Below are 25,901 nucleotides of genomic sequence, written 5' to 3' on the forward strand. Positions count from 1 at the left end.
CCTGAATGTAAGGTTCAAACAAGACAATGAGAGTGAAAACCCATGAAGAGTTACACCCTTAGAAGTCTGGAAAGTATTGTAAGTCATAAAAAGGCAGTGTCTGGATTTCCATAGGACAGAAGATGGAGTTTAAAACTACAGGCCAGTGAACTTCATCAGCCCTAGCTGAAATTCTCTAAATGTGACTACATGGAAAAGGAAAAGATAGGACGAGATTCACAGTCTCTCTGTTTTTTTTTTTTTTTTTTTTTTTGCAGGAATGCCAGGCAAGAGGATGCTAGACATAGCAAATGCAGATTTCAATGGGGCATTTGACAATTCACTCAGACAAAGTGAAATGTAGCCTGGATGATAGCATTGCAGCAGGTCAAAGACCAGGCCCAAAGGGAACCGATGAACAGGGATAACCAGAGGGTGCTAGGAGCCTGCCCAGCCTCTCACCCTGGCCCAGCACCTCAAGTTACCCTCAGTGACTTGGATGAGAATGCAGCATCACACTCAAAGCTGTGGATGATCTGAAGTAGGAAGAGATGCCTAATATACTAGATGACAAACTGGGTACAGACATACTCTGGCAGTAAAGCCACATTTCTTTCTGGACACATTTTTTTTTAATGTTTATTTTTGAGACAGAGAGAAAGACAGAGTGTGAACGGGGGAGGGGCAAAGAGAGAGGGAGACACAGAATCTGAAGCAGGCTAGAGGCTCTGAGCTGGCAGCACAGAGCCTGACGTGGGGCTCGAACTCCCTAGCTGTGAGATCGTGATTTGAGCTGAAGTCGGACACTCAACTGACTGAACCACCCACGCACTCCCTGGACACATTTTATCAAGACAAGTAAGTGTCCAGTGGTCAGTGACTAAGCCCATAAGGAGACATGACACTGTTCTGCTGAAGCATGAAGTAACTGGGCTTATCAGCATGAAGGATAGAGAATGTAGAAGGAAAAGGAGAAAGTGATGGATAGCTATCTTTTCCTTTCTCAAGGATTAGCATGTAGAAAAGAAATTCAACTTTTGTGGTTCTACAGAAGGTGCTTGAGGAGGGCACATTTCATTTTAATCTAAGTTAGAACTGACCACCAATTATCACCTTGTGAAGTAGTAAATTCCAGGTTTCTGAGGATTTATGCAAAATTAAAGACAGCCACAAAGGCTGAGATTGTTGTACAGCAGTTCATGCCTCTGGCAGGGAACTATAACTGAGGTCAATTCCAACTCCAAAGGTCTGTCATTATTAAAATCATTTTTTATTCCCTGTTGATTTTGTCATGTCTAAACTCCTAAAGCTATACAGTTCTCTAATATGTCATCGTTCTTCCGCTTTCCTTTTGATGTGTCTTCATCTATTTTATTACCAAATATTTCCATCTGAGGGGGAAAAAAAGCAGCTCATGTTAACCAAGTTAGTGAAGAGTTAGGATAAAATTTCAAGGTTTCAGAAGGCAATATAGCATTGGTTAATTTTTTTAAATGTTTATTTATTTTGAGAGAGAGACAGAGCATGAGTGGGGGAGGAGCAGAGAGAGGGAGAGAGAATCTCAAGGAGGCCATGCACTGTCAGCACAGAGCCTGACTTGGCTCGATCTCATGAACTGAGTGATCATGACCTGAGCCAAAATCAAGAGTCCAACACCTAATGGACTGAGCCACCCAGGTGCCCCAGTATTGGTTATTTTAAATATAGTCTCAGTAACTGACACAAATCAGTGTCTAACCGACAGTGTATCATATTCTTGGGGATGCTTGAGTTAAGCAGTGTTTGATTTTTCTGTTAATTTCCGATCAATAAAAGAACTATTACCTGAGACCCACTTAAAGTAGAAAAACATGTTTAAATCCTTTCTGAACATCCGTAAGAAACAACTCCTGATTAAGCCAATAAGACTGACAAAACAATGTTTTCCCCTTTGACCTAAAACAACTTTCCTAAGTCTTGAGAAGTGCAAATCAAAAAGCCTATTTAAATGGACAAGATTCATTCACACTTGAAATGCTATAAGGAATTTTCCTAACTTTATTTTTTTTTAATCTTTATTTTTGAGAGAGAGAGAGAGAGAGAGAGCAAGCAGGGGAGGGGCAGAGAGAGGGAGGCACAGAATCCGAAGCAGGCTCCAAGCTGTCAGCTCGGAGCCAGATGCGGGGCTGTAACTCACCAACTATGAGATCATGACCTGAACCGAAGTCGGACACTTAACTGACTGAGCCACCCAGGCACCCCTTTGTAATTTTAAATTATTCTTTTATTCAGGGGCGCCTGGGTGGCTCAGTTGGTTAAGCGGCGGACTTCGGCTCAGGTCATGATCTCGTGGTCCGTAGTTTCGAGCCCCAGGTCGGGCTCTGTGCTGACAGCTCGGAGCCTGGAGCCTGCTTTGGATTCTGTGTCTCCCTCTCTCGGACCCTCCCCCGTTCATGCTCTGTCTCTGTCTCAAAAATAAATAAACGTTAAAAAAATTAAAAAAAAAATATTCTTTTATTTAAAGGAAATTTTGAATTTAAAGAAAATTTTCTGCTTATTGGCTCTCTGCAATTCATTATGGATCAGAAAATTAGAAATTTAGTAAAAATTCTGGGGCACCTAGGTGGCTCAGTCGTTTGAGTGTCCGACTTCGGCTCAGGTCATGATCTCGTGATTTGTGAGTTTGAGCCCCACATCGGGCTCACTGCTGTCAGTGTAGAGCCCGCCTCAGATCCTCTGTCCCTCTTTCTCTGCCCCTCCTTGCTTTGCGCTCTCTCAAAAATAAACAAAACATTAAAAAATAAATTTAATAAAAATTCTTAATTTATCCAAGTAGATATAGTCATGATGTGAAAAGGTCAAAGAATACAAACTTTTCTGGAAATACCTTTCGGGACTGAAGAAATCTATTACAATGACACGAAGCAGTGAACCAATGGGTATATAAGCACAGGTGAGCTTTAAGGCTCTGATACTTGATCCCTTTGCCACAGCAACAGCATATTAAGTTTAATAAAGGCTGCAACAGCATCCTTTGGGGATCAGGATAGGAATATAAAAAGAGTAAGAAAAATAGACAACTGAGGTCAAATAGCTTGGTTTTCCACTAGAAGAAAACTAACTTAAACGATAAAAATTTGTTCTAAGCTTTTAAAAAGCAAAGGCATACACCAAAACATACACCAAAAAAGTGAACCTGACCATAGAATTTGGGGATATTCAAAGGAACTGCACAATTAGCCTCTAGAAGAGGAAACATTTTAGTTTAGCTAACAAAATGTCAAACATTGATTTAATATGTGGGAACTTCATTTGAACAGCTTGGGAAACTATTCTAAGTTCTGGGGAGGAACTTACACTGGGTGAGAATATATACTAAAATCCAAATGTCTCACATGGTATCCATTACAATATAATGTCAAATAATGCTTAAAAGCTGATATTTTTTCTCTGACCTGTGTTCTTTGAGCTTAAGGAAAAATAAAAGCATATTCCTAAACAAATGTTTGACCTTATAAAGGAATTTTGCTTACTAATCTACACATTAAAAAGTGTATTTGTTTTATAAATTACTTTAATAATTCAAAGAGATACAGAATCACAAGGAGTATTTAATTAAAACAGTATTGTTTTCACATTCTCTGTTTCATGAGAGTTTAGAAGATTTTAAATTGTGTTTCAAGCCATTGTATTCTATTAGTTAAACCTAAAAACTGACAAGTATTCTGATCAAGGAGCTTCATGCTTGGAGCCTTTGGTCAGCTTGTGGTATTTGTGAGCAAGATCCACAGCTTTCCGTCCTTGCTGAAAGGGGAAAGACCACAAAATTAAATTCCAGTGATTTCCCATTTTCTTAACTCCATTGAAAAGGTAATTTACTTCTTCTTTGGTAAAATTTTTACGAATTCTTCTTTTTTCTGTAATTAATGAGAATCATAGAATATGTAAGTACTTGCTGAAAAAAGGGATCTTCTTAACTTACTCTAAGGATAAATTCTTAACTTACTCTAAGGATATGAACTATGTAGTGAGAAAGCTTCATGCCTGCATTACTCATCATATAGAAATTCATTTCAATTTTAAAAATTGAGTGCCTACTATTAAGCTATGTCTTATCACTGTGAATTCTTCTATAATTTTAACAATTCTATTGCAATACGTGGAACATCTTTCAATCAAGAAGCACAAGAATTTATAAACATTTGATTTTTAATTCTCTCAACATTCCTGTGAGGACAATTAACAGACAGCTTACCTATCTTACAGATACAGTCTTCCCAAAGGGCTCCAAAACTTCATAGAATAAAAAAGAATATCGACACTTGTTACTTTAATTATCAGCCTTGATAAATATTTTTTTTAAAAAGGGTCTTTTGAAATTCACTTTTAAAAACATTCACTACCTGTATGGGTGCTCAGCTTGATTAAAACTCAAAAAACAGGCTGCACAAGGGAGAAGGAAGTTTTTAACTATCTGGTTATTGGGGATACTTTCTACAACAGAAAGAATATGCAGTTGGTATCTGTGTACATAAATATCTTCTGGTGATGATTACTAGGAAATAGTTTTCTTATAAGGTTTTTTATTCATTGCTAACTCATGTTATCATTGTAGATAGATGTTGATAGGAGGAGTTTTCTGTACTTCCACTTAAGGCTGCTATTTACTTTAGAAGGAATTGAAACAGTGGTGCTGGGACAACTTTAGAAAATCTTGCCCTTGCAGGTCAAGACTGTGAGCCATTTGTCTACTTCTCCTAGGATAGGAGGCATGGTTCAGATCTTTTAAAACATAAATGAAAATCTTACCAGCAGAAGGCTGAAAAAACACTGAAAATGTCTGATGATTACTTAATGGTATTACTTAGAATGCAAGGTCTAGGAAGATAAGAATTATTGTCTGTTTTGCTCACCGTTATATCTCCAGTGCCTAAAATAATATCTGGCACATAGTAGATGATCAACAAATATTTGTTAAAAAAAAAAAACCCTAATTATTGGTAAAAAGTGTTTCAAAATTATCAGTGAAGTTCTCCTTACTTTTAGCTCTACTAGAAAGCTGTCATTATCTAAGAAATAGAGGATTTCAATTTCACTTGCTTAATGATTTGAACTCATAATCAGGAGTGGACAGGTTATTATAACGTTCAGGATACTGGGGTCCAGGAATTGTTCATGTAAAGCCAATTCTCACTTTTCCAATACAGCTGCCATCTCACTGACTCCTACATCTGTGCCCAATTCCTCAAAGGTTATTGCAGCAGAGTACTGGGCAGCCTAAAAGGAGGAAGCAGCTCTACCCCACAGGGCTCCCCTTTGTGACTTCTTTAGTGACTATCTTTTTATTTTTAATGCTTGGTTACTTTTGAGAGAGAGAGAGAGAGAGAGAGAGAGACCGACCATGAGCAGGGGAGGGGAAGAGAGACGGGGACAGAGGATCCGAAGCAGGCTCTACACTGACAGCAGCCAGCAGGAGAGGGAGTAGGGGGAGGGGGCGTAGCTTGAATTCATGAACCACGAGATCATGGCCCGGAGCCTAAGTCAGATGCTCAACCAACACAGCCACTCAGGAACCCCTTTAGTGCTAGTCTTAACATTGATCAGGCTTTAGGAAAGGGTAAGGGAAAGTAAGCAAGAAGGTTCAATTCTAGGGACTCTTATTTTTCAAAATCTCTCAAGACACCAGTCTATCCTAAAAGAGAGCCAAGTCTCTTTAAATGCTTAGATGCTGCAATGGTCTCTTCTCAAAAGAATGGTTTCAAATTTGAATGCAACCTACAACCAAATGAATGCTCATAAATGTGTCTTGAAATGAAAGGGAAATCAAGGAGGAAAAATGGCAGTGTACCAAACATTCTTAGCCTACTTGTGAAAGAGAAGTTCAATCTAATCAGTATCTCAAGATGCCTTTCTAAATTCTAAAAAAGCAGACCAAATTATTAGCCATTTGGCGTTAGCTAAAGCAATTCTAATCTACAAAAAAGATGTATGTACTTATGAGCTGAATGTCACTTAACAGTATTTAGGATCCCTCTGTGTAATCAATGTACAACCACAATTATGTGCTTTTCGTGAGGCTTTACAAATGATTTTACTATGTAAAATGATTATAGGATATTTAAAAAAAATGTTTTTTAACATTTACTTATTTTTGAGAGAGACAGACAGAGTGTGGGCAGGGGAGGGGCAGAGAGAGAGGGAGACACAGAATCCGAAGCAGGCTCCAGGCTCCGAGCCGTCAGCACAGAGAATGATACAGGGCTCGAACCCATGAACTGCAAAATCATGACCTGAGCCGAAATTGGATGCCCAACTGATGGAGCCACCCAGGTGCCCCAATTATAGGATATTTTAAATTGTTACATATTTGTTTTTAAGTCATGTTGCTGAAAAAAATCCATTATTCATTTGATGCCAACTCCTTGTCAAAAGCAAGTTTTCCAAATGCAACATGTTTCTATGGAAAAACAACCATTTTCTAACAGTTTCTACGGAAAATATTACTTCAATAAGTGGGCTGCCCTAGAGGAGTACTGTAATTAATTTTAATTTGCATGCAGAATTTTTAATTAATTTTTTAATGTTTATTTTTGAGAGAGAGACAGAGTGTGAGTGGGGGAAGGGCAGAGAGAGAGGGAGACAGAATCGGAAGCAGGCTCCAGGCTCTGAGCTGTCAGCACAGAGCCCGACGAGGGCCTCAAACTCACAAACTGTGAGATCATGACCCGAGCCAAAGTTGGATGGTTAACCGACTGAGCCACCCAGGTACCCCTGAACGCAGAACTTTTAACATAGAAAAAGACCCAGATATAAAAAATAAATTTCAGGGGTGCTGGCTGGTTCAGTCAGTAAGAGTGTGTAACTCTTGATCTCAGGGTTGTGAGTTCAAGCCCCATGTTGGGTAGAGAGATTATAAATAAACTTAAAAAAAACCACAATATTAAAAATAAATTTGAAATTTCTTTTGAGGCTTTAGCAGTGAAAATGGCCAAATAAAAGTATATGGTAAAATGTTTCCATATGAATGTCTAAGTATCTTTGCAATAAATAACAGAACAATTCAATAAATGTTACTAAATTCCAGGTTACTTTGACAAGTAAAGTACTTAACTGCTTATTCTTACTCTACAGGTATTAATTTCATATGAAGAGAAGAAAATGGGTTCACTAAGTCTCTGTAATAAATTTGGAACGGTTATAAACCTGAAATTTTAACCCTGTAGTTAAATAAAAATTCCCATAAATTAACTCATCATTTAAGAAGCATTTTGGTGGGGCGCCTGGGTGGCTCAGTCGGTTAAGCGTCCGACTTCGGCTCAGGTCACGATCTCGTGGTCCGTGAGTTCGAGCCCCGCGTCGGGCTCTGGGCTGATGGCTCAAAGCCTGGAGCCTGCTTCAGATTCTGTGTCTCCCTCTCTCTCTGCCCCTCCCCCGTTCATGCTCTGTCTCTCTCTGTCTCAAAAATAATAAAATAAACATTAAAAAAAATTTTAAAAAAAAGAAGCATTTTGGTTTTTTTAAGTTTAGTTTTTATTTTTACTATTATTTTTTAATATCCATTTATTTTTGAGACAGAGAGAGAGAGAGATTGAGCACGAGTGGAAGAGGAGCAGACAGAGAGGGACACACAGGATCCAGAATCTGAAGCAGGCTCCAGGCTCTGAGCTGTCAGCACAGAGCCCGATGCAGGACTCGAGCCCACAAACCGTGAGATCATGACCTGAGCCGAAGTCAGATGCTTAACTGACTCAGGCACCCTTGTTTATTTTTAGAGAGAGAGAGAACGTGAGTGTAAGCGGGGCAGAGAGAGTGGGAGAGACAGAATCCCAAGCAGGCTCCACACTCTCAGTGCAGAACCAGATATGAGGCTCGATCCCATGAACCATGAGATCATGACCTGAGCTGAAATCAAGAGTGAGATGCTCAACCGGCTGAGCCACCCACGTACCCCAAGAAGTATTTTGATTTTTAAGCAGGGCTTTAAAGGTTTATACTATTTGTCTCTTAAATTTTGATTGTTTGAAGTGCTGTAGTTATGAACCAAAATCTTTTGCAAAATCTCTCTGAAGCACTTATCCATAGGAGAATAATTTTGTTCTTAAAATAGAAATGTGATCAGGAGGATAGGACAGGGACTTCTGGAGAAAGACAGGCTTGCATTTGAATGTAAGCTCTGCCATTTGCCAACTCATTATGCCTTAAAGTGGAAATAAAATACTACACACCTTATAATGTTATTATAAGAATCAAAGGAAATATCCATAAAATACCTACCACCTAGTAAGTGCTTAATAAATGTTAGTGTCCTCCTGCTTCTTCCCCAGCGGGCAAGCAATTAGTGAGAAAGCAACATGAGGAAGGGAAGTGGGAAGCCCCTTTTCTTAGGAACTATGACCCTCATCAGACCCAACGGTTATCATTTAAGAACCATCAATGGGACTGAGAAACCATCATTTAGCTGTCCTCTTTTTCTCAGAACTATATGAAATTTAGGTTTATTTAATAATTAAATATATTAACTTATTCCTCCAGAGGTAGTAGATTCACTACTGAGTTGTCGTCTCCTACGTGGGGTCAGCAGAATTTCTGAAAAATACAGAAAACATTTAGTGTACTTAGAGTATCAATCTGCACATCAATTCCATTAGTATGATAGTTCCTTTTCCCCCCTTCTAATGGGAATCCTTAGATGGATTAGGAAGAATTTTTAAATGACCAGAGACTAAATCTTTTCCCTGGGTACATCTTAAAACACTGGTTGCTCTAAGATATTTTCTTTTCAACATGATTTTACCCTCTAACTTTTTAATATACTTCATGTTCTAGATTACAGTTCAAAAGGTATAGTCATAATAACAGTTTCAAAGCTGATGAGTTAATTACTTTTGTTACAGATAAGTGATTTCCTTAGTTCACTTTTATATCTGTCTTCAGCTTCCACAATGACTTTGTGACGATCACATTGGTATGGGCAAGAGTGCAAGAGCTTGCTAAAATTTCGGCTATTCAGGGATTTTCCTACTGCTATGCAACCTAAAAGAAAACAAATTAAAGTGATGCGTACGTATTACAAAATATCTAGTAACAAATCTATGAAAGCAAATATCTTTATGATGATAACTGAAGTAAAATCAGGAACTTAATTATAAATATGTCAAGAAGGTCAGTCATGTGAGAGATTAAAGACAATACAATACAGTGAAAAAAGTGTTGCAATAGAGGTATGAACAGTTAGGATGATATAGAAAAGGAGCATCTAGTTTGGTCAGGTTCTCAGCAGGAGTCACCATTAGGAAAAATACCCAGAAGAAGTGACTCTTATGCCCAGTCATCTCTTTTTGTCTCAGTGTTTTATTATGAAATTTTCAAGCACACAAGAGTAAAGGGAAAAGTATAATGAACTTCCACATATCCATCATTCACCTTCAATAATTATTAAGTTATGGTCAGTCATATTTTGTCTATAACCCACTTATTCTGCTCTGCCCTCCGTGTATACACTAGATTATGGAGCCTGGAATTTGCATGAAACTATAATTTCATCTGTAAATACTTCATATTCATCCCTAACAGAGAAGGACTTTTTTTAAACACACAAAACCATTATCAAACCTTAAAAAATTATGTCTAATATAATCTAATATCCAGTCAGTGCTTAAATTTCCCCATCATTTCAAAACTTTCTTTTTACAATTGGTTTGTTTAAACCAGGATCCAAAGAAGGTCCATCATTACCTTCAGTTGAAATGCCTCAAGTTTATTTTAATCAATCTATTCTCCTCTCTTCCTCCTTGTCATTTACTTGATATAGACACTAGATCATTTATACTATGGAGTTACCCAAAGGCTAGGTTTCATTGATTATATCCTAGGTGCATGCTTTAAAATGTTCCTGTGTGTCCAATAAACTAGTAATTAGATCTGGATGATTGATTAGATTCAGATTCAACTGTTTTTAGTAGAATTCCTCACAGGCAGTATTGAGGACCTCTCACTGTATCATATTAAGAGGCACATAAAGTCTGACCATCTCTCTTTTTTTTTTAATGTTAAGATTGATCACTAGGTTCAGGTGATGTTAGCCACATCCATCCATTATAAACTTCCCCATCTGCCTGTCACCTAATGGTATTAGTGGCCCACTACTAAAAGACTAGAAGTTAGCCAGGCAGGAAGTTGGCTAGGATGAGGACATTTCAAGTACCATAAACATGTGTAAAAGAACAAAAAAGTTGAAAAAGCATAGCGTGTTCAGAGAATTATAGGTACTTTGGTGTGGCTGGAGTATAAAGTATGAGAAAAATGTAGGAGGAAAGTTGAGTCTTGTGAGGGCTGCAGGGGGCCAGATGACAATGGTCTTGAAAGCCATGCTATTTCTATCTGCAAGTCAATGGGGAAGGAACTAGAGGGTATTTATTAAGCAGGGAAATGACATGATTTCATTTGTGTCATAGAAAGTTTAGCTGAAGGTAAGAGGTTCAGTTGAGGGCTTACTTCAACAGTCCAGAATATAAATGAGGAATTCCGAAACAAGACATTTACAGGGAGAATGTAGAGATTTCTGAGGTTAAAAACTGGTGAATAATGAGCTACTGGGGTAAGGGAAAAGTTTAGGATAATTCTTAAGTAATTTGATAGTTGATTGAATGACAAAGTTTGGAATAAGCATAGCAACTTTCTGGCAGACTTAAAGAGAACAAATATGCAATAAAATTTAACAAGTGGAAGCAGAATAAAAGTCCACAAAAATTTAAAAGTCAGGCAGAGAGCCTGAGTCAGTGAGTTACAGAGAAGCATTGAGGGGCCTTTAGGTTGGTAACATGATAAAAAGCACATATTAGAAAGAGAAGTTAACAGCAATATGCTCATTACCGTTGGAGGTTGGTGAGACTTAAAACTGAAAAACAAAAAAGTGTAATTGAAAGTTGCCAGAAAGTTACTGGTGTAATTGAAGCATGAAGCAAAAAGGGCCTATGTGGGAAAGAAGAAAAAATGAAATTTGACAGACTAGAAATAGGGGATATAAAGAGAAAAAATGGTTATAAATGATTTAAAGTTTGAAATCTGGGAGGCCAAAAGAATAGTGACAACACTAATAGAAATGGAGTGGCTGGAGGGAAGGCAATTTAAAAGGGAGAAAGATGCTGTGTTTTAAACACATTAACCTTGAAGTAAAAACAAGATATTGAAATATGCCTTAGGTGTAGCTAGAAAAGGAGGATGAGGCTATATATAATCCAAGGTAGAAGCCAAGCGTAGAGATAAAGATTTGAAAATCATCAGTAAAATGACAGGTGATGCCACAAAAGCAGATGTTGAAACAGCATTGAGTAAGTGCTATAGATTAGGTCTTGGGGAAATATGCAGAAATTTGGCAGGAAGAGAAAGATAAAGTAATAAAGGTGATAAAATGAAGTGTTTTTCAGACTTCTTGAGATGAGGACTAGTTCTATTAATCTGATCCCCATGCCTGCCAAAGAATAAACACTCCCTAAGTGTCTGTGAAGTGAATGAATCATCATTAAAGAAGGGAACTAGGAAAGAACCATCTCAAACAAACTAAGATATGAAAGGGAGTTAACAGTAATAAAGTATCTCCTCTGCCCTGTGGAATACTTCCCACCAGAGGTTCCCAAACTTTCTCACGTCATGGCATCCTTGAGATCTTGGTGATTTTTTATGGCACTCCTAGGCCAAAAGAAATACCAATCTTCTGTTAAGTCCCAAACAACTTAATAAGCATTTATGTTCTAATAACTTAGTAGCCATTTGAAAAAATAATACACTTAAATTGAAAAATATTTAGATTTCATTCTTATTAACCACAATTACTCCTTTGTTTTTAAAAGATTTTATTTTTAAGTAATCTCTATAAGCATCATGGGGTTCAAACTCACAACCCTGAGATCAAGAGTCACACTGCTCTACTGACTGAGCCAGCTAAGCACCCCTAATCAGTTACTCGTAATGCGATATATGCACTTACTAGGTACAGAACAAATTCTCCTATCTTGGAATCTGACTGACACTGCCACCCTCATTTCCTGTTCCACATTATTTTCATGTAGTGCTTGCTTTTTATCACAACCACTAGAAACTCAGGTCCACAATGACATGAAATCATCAAAAGGAATGCAGTGAAAGCTAATGGTGAAACTGTAACGAGTCTAAGCTAGTAGTTCCTGTGGTATCCAAAAGATGTTGATTATTATGTATTTCACTTATAAAATTTATTTTTTTAATGTTTATTTTTTTTGAGAGACACAGAGACAGAGAGAGAGAGAGAGAGAGAGAGAGAGAGAGAGAGAGAGAGAAAGTGCTTGTGTATGCAAGTGGAGGAGGGGCAGAGAGAGAGGGAGAGAGAGAATCCCGAGCAGGCTCCTCGCTGTCAGCACAGAGCCTGACACAGGGCTCGATCCCACAAACTGTGAGCTCATGACCTGAGCTGAAATCAAGAGTCAGATGCTTAACAGACTCAACCACCCAGGTGCCACTCATTTATAAAATTTAAAGTATTTTGTCATGCCCTTTCAAGTTCACCACAGACCTCCTGGGAGGCTGGGTGGATAGTTTGGGAACTGTGTCTTTAAACTATTGAGAGGAGAGGATTCCACGAAATGGTTATCAACAGTGTAGAGTTACTAAAGAGGAGAAGAATTTTTTAAAAAGTCATTGGTTTGGCAGAAAAAAAGAGGCTTCAGATAATCTTTAACATTAAAGTTTAGTAGAATGGCAATAAAAGAAGCCAGATTGCAAGGAACTAAGAAGGAAATTAATATACTGAAAGAGAAAGGAGAAAGAGCAAGTATCTGGTAATGATGAAAGAAAGAGCCGATGAATATTTGAAGGGACAGCAAGTCACATAAAGTATTTAAATTTTTCCTTTTTAAAAAGTTTTAATTTAATTTAATTTTATTTTATTTTAAGTAATCTCTACACCCAACGTGGGGCTCAAATCCATGATCCCAAGATCAAGAGTCACATGCTCCTCCAACTGAGCCAGCCAGGCACCTCTAGATTTTTCTCTTTAAGACAAGAAGAAATGAACATAGTTTAAGTGGGGACAAAAGAAGTTAATGGATAGAAAAGTAATGAAGAGAAAGATTTCACAAGTATTAAAATGGGGAAGAAAAAAGAGATGGCTTTCAGATTATAGTTAGGTATAGCTAGTTTTAGAGTAATAGAGACATACTCTACATCCAAGACTAAAGAGTAGTGATATTTTGAGCCTAACATGAGCCTCAATTTTGTCCACGTAACAGAGTGTGACACTAAAACAAAGAGGAAATACCAGGGTATGGAGGAGGAAAAGGGATGGATTAAGCGTCCCTTGGATGGATGGAACATTTACAGGGCCCCTGCAGAACAAATAACTAATGGGGCAACTACGTGGATAGAACTAGAGGGTGTTATGCTAAGTGAAATTAGTCAGAGAAAGACAAATATCATATGACTTCACTCATATGAGGACTTTAAGACACAAAACAGGTGAACATAAGGGAGGGGAAGCAAAAATAACATATAAACTGGGAGGGGTGGTGTCTGGGTGGCTCAGTCGGTTGAGTGTCCTACTTCAGCCCAGGTCATGATCTCATGCTCTTGAGTTCAAGCCCCGCGTCTGGCTCTATGCTGACAGCTCAGAGCCTGGAGCCTGCTTTGGATTCTCTGTCTCCCTCTCTCTCTGCCCCTCACCTGCTTGTGCTCTGTCTCTCTCTCTCAAAAATAAATAAACATGAAAAAAATTAAAAATAAAATAAAATAAAATAAAAACAGGAGGGGGACAAAAACATAAGAGATTTTTTAAATATGGAGAATAAACAGAGGGTTGCTGAAGGGGTTGTGGGAGGGGGGATGGGCTAAATGGGTAAGGGACAGTAAGGAATCTACTCCTGAAATCATTGTTGCACCATATGCTAACTAACTTGGATGTAAATTAAAAATAAATAAATTATTAATAAAAAATAACTAATGGGGCATATAATACTAGAAACATTTATATACTAACTACAGACGTAAAAATAGATATTGTTTAACACTTAATGCCTAATGTGTACAGCATTATCCAGAATATACACCCACTGATGCTCTCTGAAAATATACAAAACGTTTACCTTACTCAGAAAAGTTAAACTCATAGATGGTATTAATTGTGACAAAAACAGAATAATAAAGTAAAAAAATGTTAGCTATGGTGATTCAGATAATGAATACTGGAAGCACCGGCTAATGCAGATAAAAGGTATTAATTTGAATGTTTTATGATATTCCAGATTGTTACTTCTCTAATGGAAATGAAGTGGGTTTTTTTTAATGTTTATTTATTTAAAAAAAATTTTTTTTTTAACGTTTATTTATTTTTGAGACAGAGAGAGACAGAGCATGAACGAGGGAGGGTCAAAGAGAGAGGGAGACACAGAATCTGAAACAGGCTCCAGGCTCTGAGCGGTCAGCACAGAGCCCGACGCGGGGCTCGAACTCATGGACCGTGAGATCATGACCTGAGCCGAAGTCGGACGCTTAACCGACTGAGCCACCCAGGCGCCCCAATGTTTATTTATTTTTAAGAGAGAAAGTGAGAGTGTGCGTGTGTGCAGGCAACAGAAAGGAGACAGGATCTGAAGCAGGCTCCACACTGACAGCAGAGAGCCTGATGTGGGGTTCAAACTCATGAACCACGAGATCATGACCTGAGCTGAAGTCAGATGCTTAACCGACTGAGCCACCCAGGTGATCCTAAAGGCAATGAAGTTTAAATCATACAGGCAGAATTATTATAAAGTCTAGTTAACTAATATCATATAAAGTTTTAATCACAAAATAACTGTAAAAAAAATATTTACCTGAGCATCTACACTTTAACATTTTAGAATGACTGTCAGTTGCTAGAAAACTGATGACTTCTTTATTTATTATATCTGAACATAATGTAAATGGATCTGGAAAAAAATTGCAATATTTAAGATTCTTTTGATTAATGAAAAGGACCTGACATTTACATGATATATTAATTCTCAAGATTTTCATAAACTTTAGTCCTCTTGTTGGATAAACAGAAAGGTTCTGGATGTCAATAACAGGTGATTAAAGTATTTACACCAGAAAGGAGTCGAAAGTGTGGCTTATATGTTAGAGGGCAAATATACCAATTACATTTTTAGCTGTATTAGTCACCTAAATATGTTCTCTTAAAAAATCAAAGAAGAAATATTTTTAATCATACCTGTTACTGGTAACTCCTGCTTTCTATTTTTGACAACAGGAATTGGAGGTTTAAAAACATGGTCACTAAAAGAAAACAGACACCAGAAATTAAAGGTAAACATACTGCTGTGTGCACAAATGTTTCTGTAAGCAGTGGTGTGATTCTGGGTGTTTGGCAGGCAGGAGATGGAACCAGGATCTACCAAAGTCTATCAAATTCTGCCAAAGTAGCGTTTGTAATGGTTATAGCCTCATTTCTAAAAGTGGAGTTAAATAAGATTCCAAAAGGCAATAATACTGATGCCAACAGAAACACAGGGAAAAAGTTATAAAAGAGAAAAACATAGGGTGCCTGTCTGGCTCAGTTGGAAGAAGAACATGCGACTCTTGATCTTGGGGTCACGGGTTCGAGCCCCATGTTGGGTGGAGAGATTACTTAAATAAACAAGCAAACAAACGTTAAAAAAAAAAAAAAAAAAAAAAAGGAGAGAACAAAAGCAATGGGACAGAAAGCAAGAGAGCTGGCCCAAGGGCATATTTCAATGCTTTCCAATTCCACATCCCTGAGAAATCAAGTTAAAATTAACATCAAGAATGGTTTTATAAAGGAAAAAAAGGAGTGGTGATGATGTAATCCATCTCCCTAATATTCCGTTTACATTGCAACCTTCCCAGAATATAGCAGCAATACTCTTCAGTTTCTCTACTAGCACAGTATCCATCAGAGGAGAGAACACAAGTAAATTTTTAAGAAAAGCTACATCTCAGGTCCAGCCCCACAGGCTATCTGAGGGAGCAAGGTCATGAACTGGAGGTGAGGTGAAAGGAACAAATGAAAAGGTAATCCTGAGCCATATTTTCATCACACACTACTCCTTTTTATCAAATTAAATTTACAAACTGGTTTTTGCTACATTGCCGGTGGATTATTAATGCATGCGTTGTTACTTCAGGTATAGGGTTTCAGGTTAAGTTCTCTGAGTATCCTTTCTAAAATGCAAATCTGATGTCACACAATTTAAAATTGTCAAAGGCTCCCTACGCCCTGTGAGTGAAAACCAAAAATCCTGACTGTGACATGCAAGGCCCTAGATGAACTGGCCCATACTTCCCCATCCAAACTCCATTCCCAACATTTCCATTTAGGCTCCTCCCAAGACCATTTTTTATCATTTCTATATCCCAGGGCTTAATAACATAGTACTACAAAAAAAAAAAAAATACTTGAATAAATAAAGTTAGAAACAATTATTAAACTATACCTTGATTGAGAAACAGAATTCTTTTTTTCAAAATTTGTTCTTTCATGTAAGTTTTGACTATAACTTGAATTGGCTTTATATAAAGTTTTATTTTGTCCACTCTCCCTATAACAAGCATCAACTGGATTTGTACTCTTTAACAGGGTCTTCATTTGGTGATCATTTGTACACGCTGTAGTTAGAATTCCATGGGATTTACAACTCGGAAGCTTTCTAGACTGGCTTTTATCCTTATCTTCTGCTTCAGGGCCTCTGCCAATACTATCTCCATGGAGGTGTTTCAATGTATTTTGAATATTTATGTTCATAGATGAAACATTATCCTTGTATTTTTCTCTTTGTATTTTTTCCTATAATGTAAAAATGACAAGTAAATAATTTCAAGATAATCCATTTGTTTTATAATCCAATTTATAATTTCTTTAAATAATATAGGAAAAGTTCATGATTGTCAACAGAATATACATAATAAAAGGTTTAAATTTAATTTAAAACAGTTTAAATTAACAGGAAAGGGGAATTTACTTAGTAAATGATCTGGGGACAACTGGGTAGCCATCTGGGGAAAAATAAATTGGATCCATATCTCACAATTTACACAAAAACAAAGTCAAAATGAGGGGAGCCTGGTGGCTCAGTAGGGTAAGCATTCAACTCTTGATTTTGGCTCAGGTTATGATCTCACAGTTCGTGAGTTTGAGCCCCATATCAGACTCTGTGCTGACAGTGTGAAGCCTGCTTGGGATTCTCTCTCTCCCTCTCTCTCTGTCCTTACCCCATTCATGCTCTCTCTCTCAAAATAAATAAACTTAAAAAAAGTCAAAATGAGCTAAATATTGATATATAAAAAACTGAAATTGTGTGTATATATATGTACATACACACATATATATGTGTGTGTGTGTGTGCATGTGTGTATTTTTTTAATGTTTATTTTTGAACTAGAGACAGCGTGAGTGGGGAAGAGACAGAGAGAGACAGAAGATCCGAAGTGGGCTCTGCACTGACAGTAGAGAGCCCAATGTGGGAATCAAATTCATGAACCACAAGGTCATGACCTGAGCTGAAGTCACACACTTAACTGACTCAGCCACCCAGGTGCCCCAGAAATTGTATATATTTTAAAAGAAGACATAATATTTTAACATTCCTGAGGGGAAGAAGGCCTTTCTAAATATCACACAAAATCAATAAATCATGAAGAAAAGAAACTAATATAGTTGACCCCATGAAAAATTTTTTTCAAAGCTCTACTATAGACCAAGAATAATATGGGTGGCTGGGGCGGTTGTGGGGAGGGCAGACTCAGAAGAAAAAAAGGTCAGAAGCAAACCAAATGATTATCAAAACATCTAGAAAGAATATGTATAAGTCATGTCTTGGGGTATGATTTTTCTATCAACATTTATGAAAAGCTACTATAATGAAATATGAAAAAGATCAACAATAGTATATAAAAATAGGAAAAGGAGATCAACAGTTAATGGGAAAGGAAACATAAATAGCTCCTAAACTTATGAAAAAATGCCCCATCCCACATGCAATAAGAGAAATGCACAATAAAGCTACACTGAGACAGCATTCATCTAGGACACTGGCAAAAATTGAAAGGGTATACACTCTCATAACTTACAGGTGAGAGCATAAATTGCACAACTTCTATGGAGAAACAATTTGACAGGATTGTTCATAATAAAACTTGTACATCTTTACAAAAAAACCCTATAGATAGGGGAACCTTGGTGGTTCAGTTTGTTAAGCGTCTGACTCTTAATTTTGGATCAGGTCATGAGCTCACAGTTCATGGAATCAGGCTCTGTGTCAGGCTCTTGCTGACAGCAAGGAGCCTGCTTGGGATTCTCTCTCTCCCTCCCTCTCTCTGCCCCTCCCCTCCTCACACATATACACACACATGGCTGGGAATGGAGAATGCAAGGAAATACCTAAAGGGTACAGAGTTCCTTTCTGAGATAATAAAAATATTGTAAATGACTATAGTTGCACATATCTGTAAATATACTAAACACTACTGAATTGTACACTTTAAATGGGCAAATGGTATGGTGTGTGAATAACATCTCAATAAAGCTTTTTTAAAAAAGATGAAATACTAATATAAACATGCATAAACCTTGAAAACATTATTCTAAATGAAAGAAGCCAGTCACAAAAGACCATGTGCTCTATGATTCAATTTATATAAAAAGTACAGAATAGGCAAATATATAGACACAGAAAATAGTTTAGTGGTTGCCTAGGCTGGGAAGGTGGGAAGAATGGATGGGGAAATAGGGAGGGTGACTGCTAAAAGGTATGGGGTTTTTTTGGGGGGGGTGATAAAAATGTTCTAAGATTGATTGTGGTAATGGTTGCACAATTCTGTGGGTATACTAAAAGCCAATGAAATGTACACTTTAAACAGGTCAACTGTATGGAATGTGATTTACATCTTAGTAAGGTGGTTACAAATATATATATTTACCACCTGGGTGGCTCAGTCGCTTAAGCGTCTCTTAATTTCAGCTCAGGTCATAATTTCATGGTTCATGAGTTCGAGCTCTACATTGGGCTCTGCAGTGACAGCATGGAGCCTGCTTGGAATTCTGTCTCCTTCTCTCTCTGCCCCTACACTGCTCGCTCTCTCTCAAAAGAAATAAAAATAAAAAAATTTTTAGTGTTTTATTTATTTTTGAGAGAGAGAGACACACATAGCATGAGCAGAAGAGGGGCAGAGAGAGAGGGAGACACACAATCCAAAGTAGGCTCCACCCAGGCTCTGAGCTGTCAGCACAGAGCCTGATGCAGGGCTCAAACTCACGAACCACAAGATCATGACCTTAGCCAAAGTTGGACACTCAATCAAATGAGCCACCCAGGCTCTCCAATAAAAATAAACTTAACAACAAAATATATTATATATATTTTTATCATATATATTTTTATGTGTTTATATATATTTTACATATATATATAAAATATATATGGTAGCAAGACATTTACTCTAGAGTTGTTTACACTGGTGAGAGATTGAATATAATCTAAATGTCTCTCAATTAAGTACTAGTTAAATAAATTTATAATAATCTTTAATATTGAATACTACTCAGTCATTTAAAAGAATGAAATTACTATACTATTATACTAAGTTGAGCACTATGCTTTTATTTTTAAAAATACATGCACAAAGGAGCACCTGGGTGGTTCAGCTGGTTGAGCGTCCAACTTCAGCTCAGGTCATGATCTCCTGGCTCGTGAGTTTGAGCCCTGCATGGAGCTCTCTGCTATCAGCACAGAGTCCACTTCAGATCCTCTGTCCCCCATTTTCTCTGTACCCCTCCTGCTTGTTCTCTCTCTCTCTCTCAAAAATAAATAAACATTTACAAAAATTTTTGAGAGACACAGCATGAGTGAGCGAGGGGTAGAGAGAGAGAGGGAGAGAGAATCTCACGAGGTGCAGAGAGAGAGGAAGAGAGACTGCAGAGCCCAAAGCAGGGCTTGAGCTCACACATGCGGGACTAGAACTCAAAAACCAAAAGATCATGACCTGAGACAAAGACGGGTGCTCAACCGACTGAACCACCCAGGCACCCCATCAAAAATAAACATTTTTTAAAAGTACACAAAGACACAAATTGTACATACATAAAAAAATATAGAAACATGTATATGTGAGTATATATACATACATACATATACATATATAAGAGAGAGAGATTACTTCTCCATCCTTTCTCTTTCTTGAACCCTTATTATACAGATGTTAGATCTCTATCTTCCGTGTCTCTTATTTTTTCAGTCATCATTTCCATTTCTTAAAAATCTTTTCTTTCTGTGCTCAAAGATGGTTACTCAAGTATCACTACTTAATTTTGAATTTAAAACCAATAAAACTTAAAAAATAACTTAGCAGGAAAAATATTTTACCCTCTAACCTCTACTGAAAAAACAAAACAAAACAAAAAACCTTGAAAAAAGTTCTATATTCTTTGAAACAAAAAAACCCCACCTCATTTCCTTCTCTTTCAAGCTGTTCTATTCTGTGTAGAATTTCCTTTGCTTTCTTCCAGTACTCTTCAAGATTCTTCTCTTTCATATTTATGTCTTCTAATTGTTTTTCATTCTCATCAAAAGAATATTCTCCTAGACTTAGACATAATTTTTCAGCTTCATAAAATGGGAAAAAATAGTTAATTTATCCATTACTGGAAATGGTTTTTTTTACACTTTAAACGTAATTTTAACACTAAATACAGACAACCTCATGCCCCACACCCCCTTCTCTAAATTTGGCCCATCTAGACTAAATTAACTGTCTAAATGGTATAGAAAATAAACACAAAGCAAGTGCTAGGCAGAGGCCCAAGCCCCGGTCATAAATTAGACTTTAATCTGCAGAGTTATAGGAGAAAGAATATCATGAAAATATGTTATGCCAGATACATGAACACCCTCAGGTATATGGATACTGGTTTTAAAGTATTTTTTTTCAACAGCTTTCATAGAGTGGTTCCTTCCTATAATCTTTTAAGTTTTCTTTTTGCATTTTGCAGCAGCAATTTTTCTTCCATGAAGACTAATTCAGTGGCCATTAATCCTTCAGTGCATGCTCCCTCCTAACACAGGGTCTTTGTGCCTCACTGTTGCTCATACCTGAGACATTTGCCCATAACAAATTCCCTTCTTTTCACCTAGTTAATGCTATATATTCAAATCTCAGCTCAAGAATCACTTCTTCCAAAGCTTTTTCTGCTCCAAGTCTAAAACACAGTCTTTTGTTCTATGCTCTCTAAGCTCTATTGCTCCATCCATTCCTAGCCCTTAGGTTAATATATAACCATTCATTTTTGAGATTATTAATGACTACCTGTGTATCTAGTTAAACTAAGCTCTATGAGTGCAGACTGTTGTTTCTTAATAATTGTATCCCTAAAACCTAGCAGAGTGCCTGGCAAATAAAAGGCACTCAGTTTTTAAAATAAACAAATGAAATGTACTTTATAATTTAACCATAAGTCACCTGTAGACCTCAAGTTTAAGTCCTACAACAAAATTTGTCCACAATGCATAAAATAAGTAAATTCTCTATATTGTTTCTCTCTTCCAGATAGATTTTTAATATGGTGAAACACTCTAGTCATGTCCAAATCATATACTCTGCTTTTCAAATGTAAGAAGAGCCTGGGGACCTTAGGGGGTTTGGCTCATTCAGCAGATACAAATTCCCTTTCAGAAACTTAGGTATTTTTTTAAAGTAACAATATACTTACTAATTTTTTTGCAATTGTGAAGCACAAAAGTGGCAGCTTTGTTTAGTTCCTCACTCTGTGATTCAGTTAAGGCTTGTATCATGAGTGGAAGCCCATTGTTTTTAAAAAGGTCATACTGATTTTCCTCTGGAAAATATATCAAAAATGAGAGTAGAAGATAGTAAATCCTAAGCAAGAGACAGCAAAGCAAGGAGAATGGAAAAGTGGAGCAGGGAGCAAAGAGGAGAGAAGAGATTGCAAGGAGAGAGAGCGAGGAATGTAGAAAGGGTTGGAAAAGAGGAAAATGGACAGAGACAGAGCAGGAGAAGATTGGAAAGAGGGAGGAAAATGGAAGAGGAGAAAAAAGAGAGTGATAAGTAGAGAAAGAAAGATAGGACTTTCAAAGGTTTTCAGTAAGCGAGAACAGGATTGGATCTGTGCAGCAGTGTACGAGTGGATTGAAAAATGGAGATACGAGAGAGGGAACACAAGGAGAAATCTATTCCAATAACATTGGTTGATGTTGAGGGGCTGAGGGCCTAAATTGGAACTGGGCAGAAAGGGATAAGGAAGAGTATGGATGAAGAAGGATGAAGAGCAAAATGACTAGTTTGGGGCCTGAATGACTTGGAGAAAGGCAGTACTTTTAAGCCTTTCACATGAAAATGAGGGAAAAAAACAAAAGTGGATTTCCACTCCACTGTTCTAATAAGCACACTGAATAAATTTAATACTTACCACAATCCTCTGTGCAATGACCAAGAGTAAGTATGATGCTAAATTTTTCTCCTGAATCCAGACTTTCATGAAGCAGTAATGTCAAAAGTTTTGAAACAATCTGATACTTGGATAGTATTACTCCAAAAGTAGCTATTAGTATAAAATAGAGGGAAAAAAGTATAAACTTCAAACTCATAACTATATATATATATATACACTATATGTCAGATCTTATCCTGGGAGAATGATCTCATAACTATATAATATCTAACATTCATATCTCATATAATATCTAATATGTATGTGTATGTGTATATAAATAAATACATTGTAATAATATGGTGATTTACATAGTCCTCATTAATCCCACTTCCCAAGATAGGGACAGTTTACTAAAGCCTATTTTATGAAGAATGGTTTCTTCTCAATTATCCTGCATAATGCTGTGAGTATGAAGTAATAATACTACCTCCCTAAAAGCTGAATATGCTTACTCTCACCTTATACACCTGTTCTTATCTAGATGCACTATAAACCTTCCTATGTAACTAACTCCTGCCTGTAACTGAAATACATTATTAACTGCCATGGTTCTAATGTTAACGACACAGTGAAGCATCCCTGAAGCTGTCACAGTGAGATATAACAAAATTCAAGAAGCTGCCATTTTGTTATATTTCTCCTAACAGCATTTTTAACAGAGTTCACCCAGTGTCTAACAATATTGATATCAATAGTAAGGTTGTAAATTCTTCAAGGTACTAGATCTTAATCATTTTTGTGTCTCTAGAGCTCACTAAGAGCCCAGCACATAGCAGGCCCTTAAAAACTGATTTTTGGGAATGCAAGCTGGTGCAGCCACTCTGGAAAACAGTATGGAGTTTCCTCAAAAAAACTAAAAATAGAACTACCCTATGACCCAGCAATTGCACTACTAGGCATTTATCCAAGGGATACAGGTGTGCTGTTTCAAAGGGACACATGCACCCCCATGTTTACAGCAGCACTACCAACAATAGCCAAAGTATGGGAAGAGCCCAAATGTCCATCGATGGATGAATGGATAAAGAAGATGTGGTATATATGTACAATGGAGTATTACTTGGTAATCAAAAAGAATGAAATGTTGCCATTTGCAACTACGTGGATGGAACTGGAGGGCATTATGCTAAGTGAAATTAGTCAGTCAGAGAAAGACAAAAATCATATGATTTAACTCACATGAGGACTTTAAGAGACAAAACAGATGAACATAAGGGAAGGGAAACAAAAATAATATAAAAACAGGGAGGGGGACAAAACAGAAGAGACGCATAAATATGGAGAACAAACTGAGGGTTACTGGAGGGGTTGTGGGAGGGGAATGGGCTAAATGGGTAAGGGGCATTAAGGAATCTACTCCTGAAATCATTGTGGCACTGTATGCTAACTAATTTGGATGTATATTTAAAAAAATAAAAAATAAAACAAGTCAAAATAAAAAAATAATAACTGATTTTTTAAAAATCACCTACTTATTTTTCAGTTTTTTGTGAATGTTAAAAGCATTGGTTATTACAGAGATTTACAGACTATCATTCCTCAGTGTCTGTACATGTGAGAAGCAGCCATGGGTTCAAGTCTGAGTCTGCCACACACTAGATATGGTTGGGTAAGTCAGACCTCATACTTATTAGAAAGAGGCATAACTTAATTCTTTATATAATTTTTTAAAATCTATAAATTGGGTTTTCCATTCCTTATGTTTCCCAAATGTCCATTTCTAACTTAAAGTTTTTAACTTAATATTGCTCTTTTGTGTTGAAACAAAGGTTTAGAAATAACAGAATCTTATCTTGATTCTATCATTAGACAAAGTCAGAAGTCCTAGTTTTGAACCCTTAGGGAAGTCATAACCTTCATGGGAAAACAAGGACTTGGAGATTCCTTCCACATGTGAGAAACTGGAAGTCCAAACCATGTTTGTGTTCCATCTACCATTTCAACACCTACCATGTTGAATTCAAACAAAACGCAATTATATAAAAATTACTAAGCATGTTTACTCACGATTATCAGCAATACACGCATCCACTGTCTTTGTCACCACCACTGCAAGCTTAGCACTGGAAACAGTCTTGTGTGAATCAGATTCCAGTTGCACAAGAACTTGAGACAATACATCCAGTCCACCCACAGATATAAAGTATTTCTGAACAAATGCTTAAGGAATAAAGTAGCAAGACTATTAATATCGCAAACAAGTGTATGGTTCCATTCAATTATTTTGCACTAAATATGACATTAACTTGACTTTTTCAAGTACTAAAAATCCCAAAATTAAAGAATGAAAAAATCTAATCTTTACCTTTAATCATAAAATAGGTCATTTACTTAAGTAAGAAATGCACTTTCACATGGAACAACTACACACACAGTACAGTGCTTCTCATGTGTTAGATATCTTTCTTATTTAGCAAGAACTGGTATGTCTTGCAAGAATGGCATTAGTAAATGCAAGTCCTTCAATAGAGCTATGAAGACTAGATTAATTCATTTAGTGTGATATTGCAATTAGCAAGCTGCCTATTTTCTGAATTCCAACTTAACTCATTCCTTAGATTGCTTGAATCTACAAAGGGCAAAGTAATTTAACTATTCCAAAAGAACACATATTTTATCCATCTTATTTAAGCATAATTGTTTTAGTTCTTAGAACATAAAATTATAACATATTATTGAGAGTCATAACAACTATTCCAACCAAAGACTCAGTGAAAAATACATTTTTTAAAAGTCGAAGTGTCTTGTTCCCCCATTGAAAATGATTCTGATGGGAAAGTATCCCAAGGGTCTGTGTATTCAATAGTCTCTACAGCCCCTATCCCAGCAGTGGGCTTATAACAAATGGATACTTGGATTAATGATTATAATTCTGCCACGAACCTTCTTCCCAGTATACCCTAGTACTACAAATTGAGCCAAGATGATTTAAACAAAAAAATTACTTTTTGTATTGTTCAACAAAACACAAAGATCTTAATCTAAAAAAACATCATGTTCAGAATTTTCTACATTTGGGAAAGGAACTGTTAGGAAATGTTATCAAAGGATAAGCAAACATTTTCGATATTATGGAGACTCCAAAACAGGTTTCTTTACTGCAAAATATTTTCATTAAAAAAAATTCTTGAAAAAAGAAGTATTTTTATTTTTATATTTACTTGTTTTATGGGGGGAGAAGGAGAGAGAATGCATGCATGAACAGGGAAGAGGCGGGGGGGAGAGGGGGGAAAGAATCCCAAAGAGGATCTACACTTGCAGCACAGACCTGACATGGGGCTCGAACCCACAAACCGTGAGATCATGACCTGAGCTGAAACCAAGAGTCAGACCCTTAACCAAATGAGTCACCCAAGTACCCCTAGGAAGTATTTTTAAATGCTTAAATGAAAATGGCACTGTATTACCATGATTTCTAGTTATGGCCCATGTAATAAAAATTTATAAACACAAGAACATCCTAGTCTACACT

The 25,901-nt window shown here is 36.9% G+C and overlaps 1 protein-coding gene across 5 annotated transcripts in view; it reads right to left on the reverse strand.

The window, feature by feature from the left end:
• Positions 1-3,551: 3,551 nt before the first annotated feature.
• Positions 3,552-25,901, reverse strand: part of TERB1 (telomere repeat binding bouquet formation protein 1) — a 45,922-nt gene continuing 23,572 nt past the window's right edge. For 2 of the 5 annotated variants that reach the window (XM_049622554.1, XM_049622555.1), the window contains 10 exons: positions 24,437-24,589; positions 22,406-22,537; positions 21,689-21,814; positions 20,428-20,585; positions 16,422-16,771; positions 15,179-15,243; positions 14,799-14,894; positions 8,842-8,991; positions 8,479-8,544; positions 3,552-3,875 (listed from right to left, as the gene is read on the reverse strand). In XM_049622554.1, coding sequence (XP_049478511.1) covers positions 3,688-3,875; positions 8,479-8,544; positions 8,842-8,991; positions 14,799-14,894; positions 15,179-15,243; positions 16,422-16,771; positions 20,428-20,585; positions 21,689-21,814; positions 22,406-22,537; positions 24,437-24,589 — 1,484 coding nt within the window. In that variant the 3' untranslated portion in view covers positions 3,552-3,687. Of the gene's footprint in view, positions 3,876-4,213; positions 4,252-8,478; positions 8,545-8,841; positions 8,992-14,798; positions 14,895-15,178; positions 15,244-16,421; positions 16,772-20,427; positions 20,586-21,688; positions 21,815-22,405; positions 22,538-24,436; positions 24,590-25,901 lie in introns of all 5 variants that reach the window. The other 3 variants (XM_049622557.1, XM_049622556.1, XM_049622558.1) reach the window with 3 other exon arrangements.

Source organism: Panthera uncia (genome assembly GCF_023721935.1).
Source record: "Panthera uncia isolate 11264 chromosome E2 unlocalized genomic scaffold, Puncia_PCG_1.0 HiC_scaffold_20, whole genome shotgun sequence".
NCBI lineage: Eukaryota > Metazoa > Chordata > Mammalia > Carnivora > Felidae > Panthera > Panthera uncia.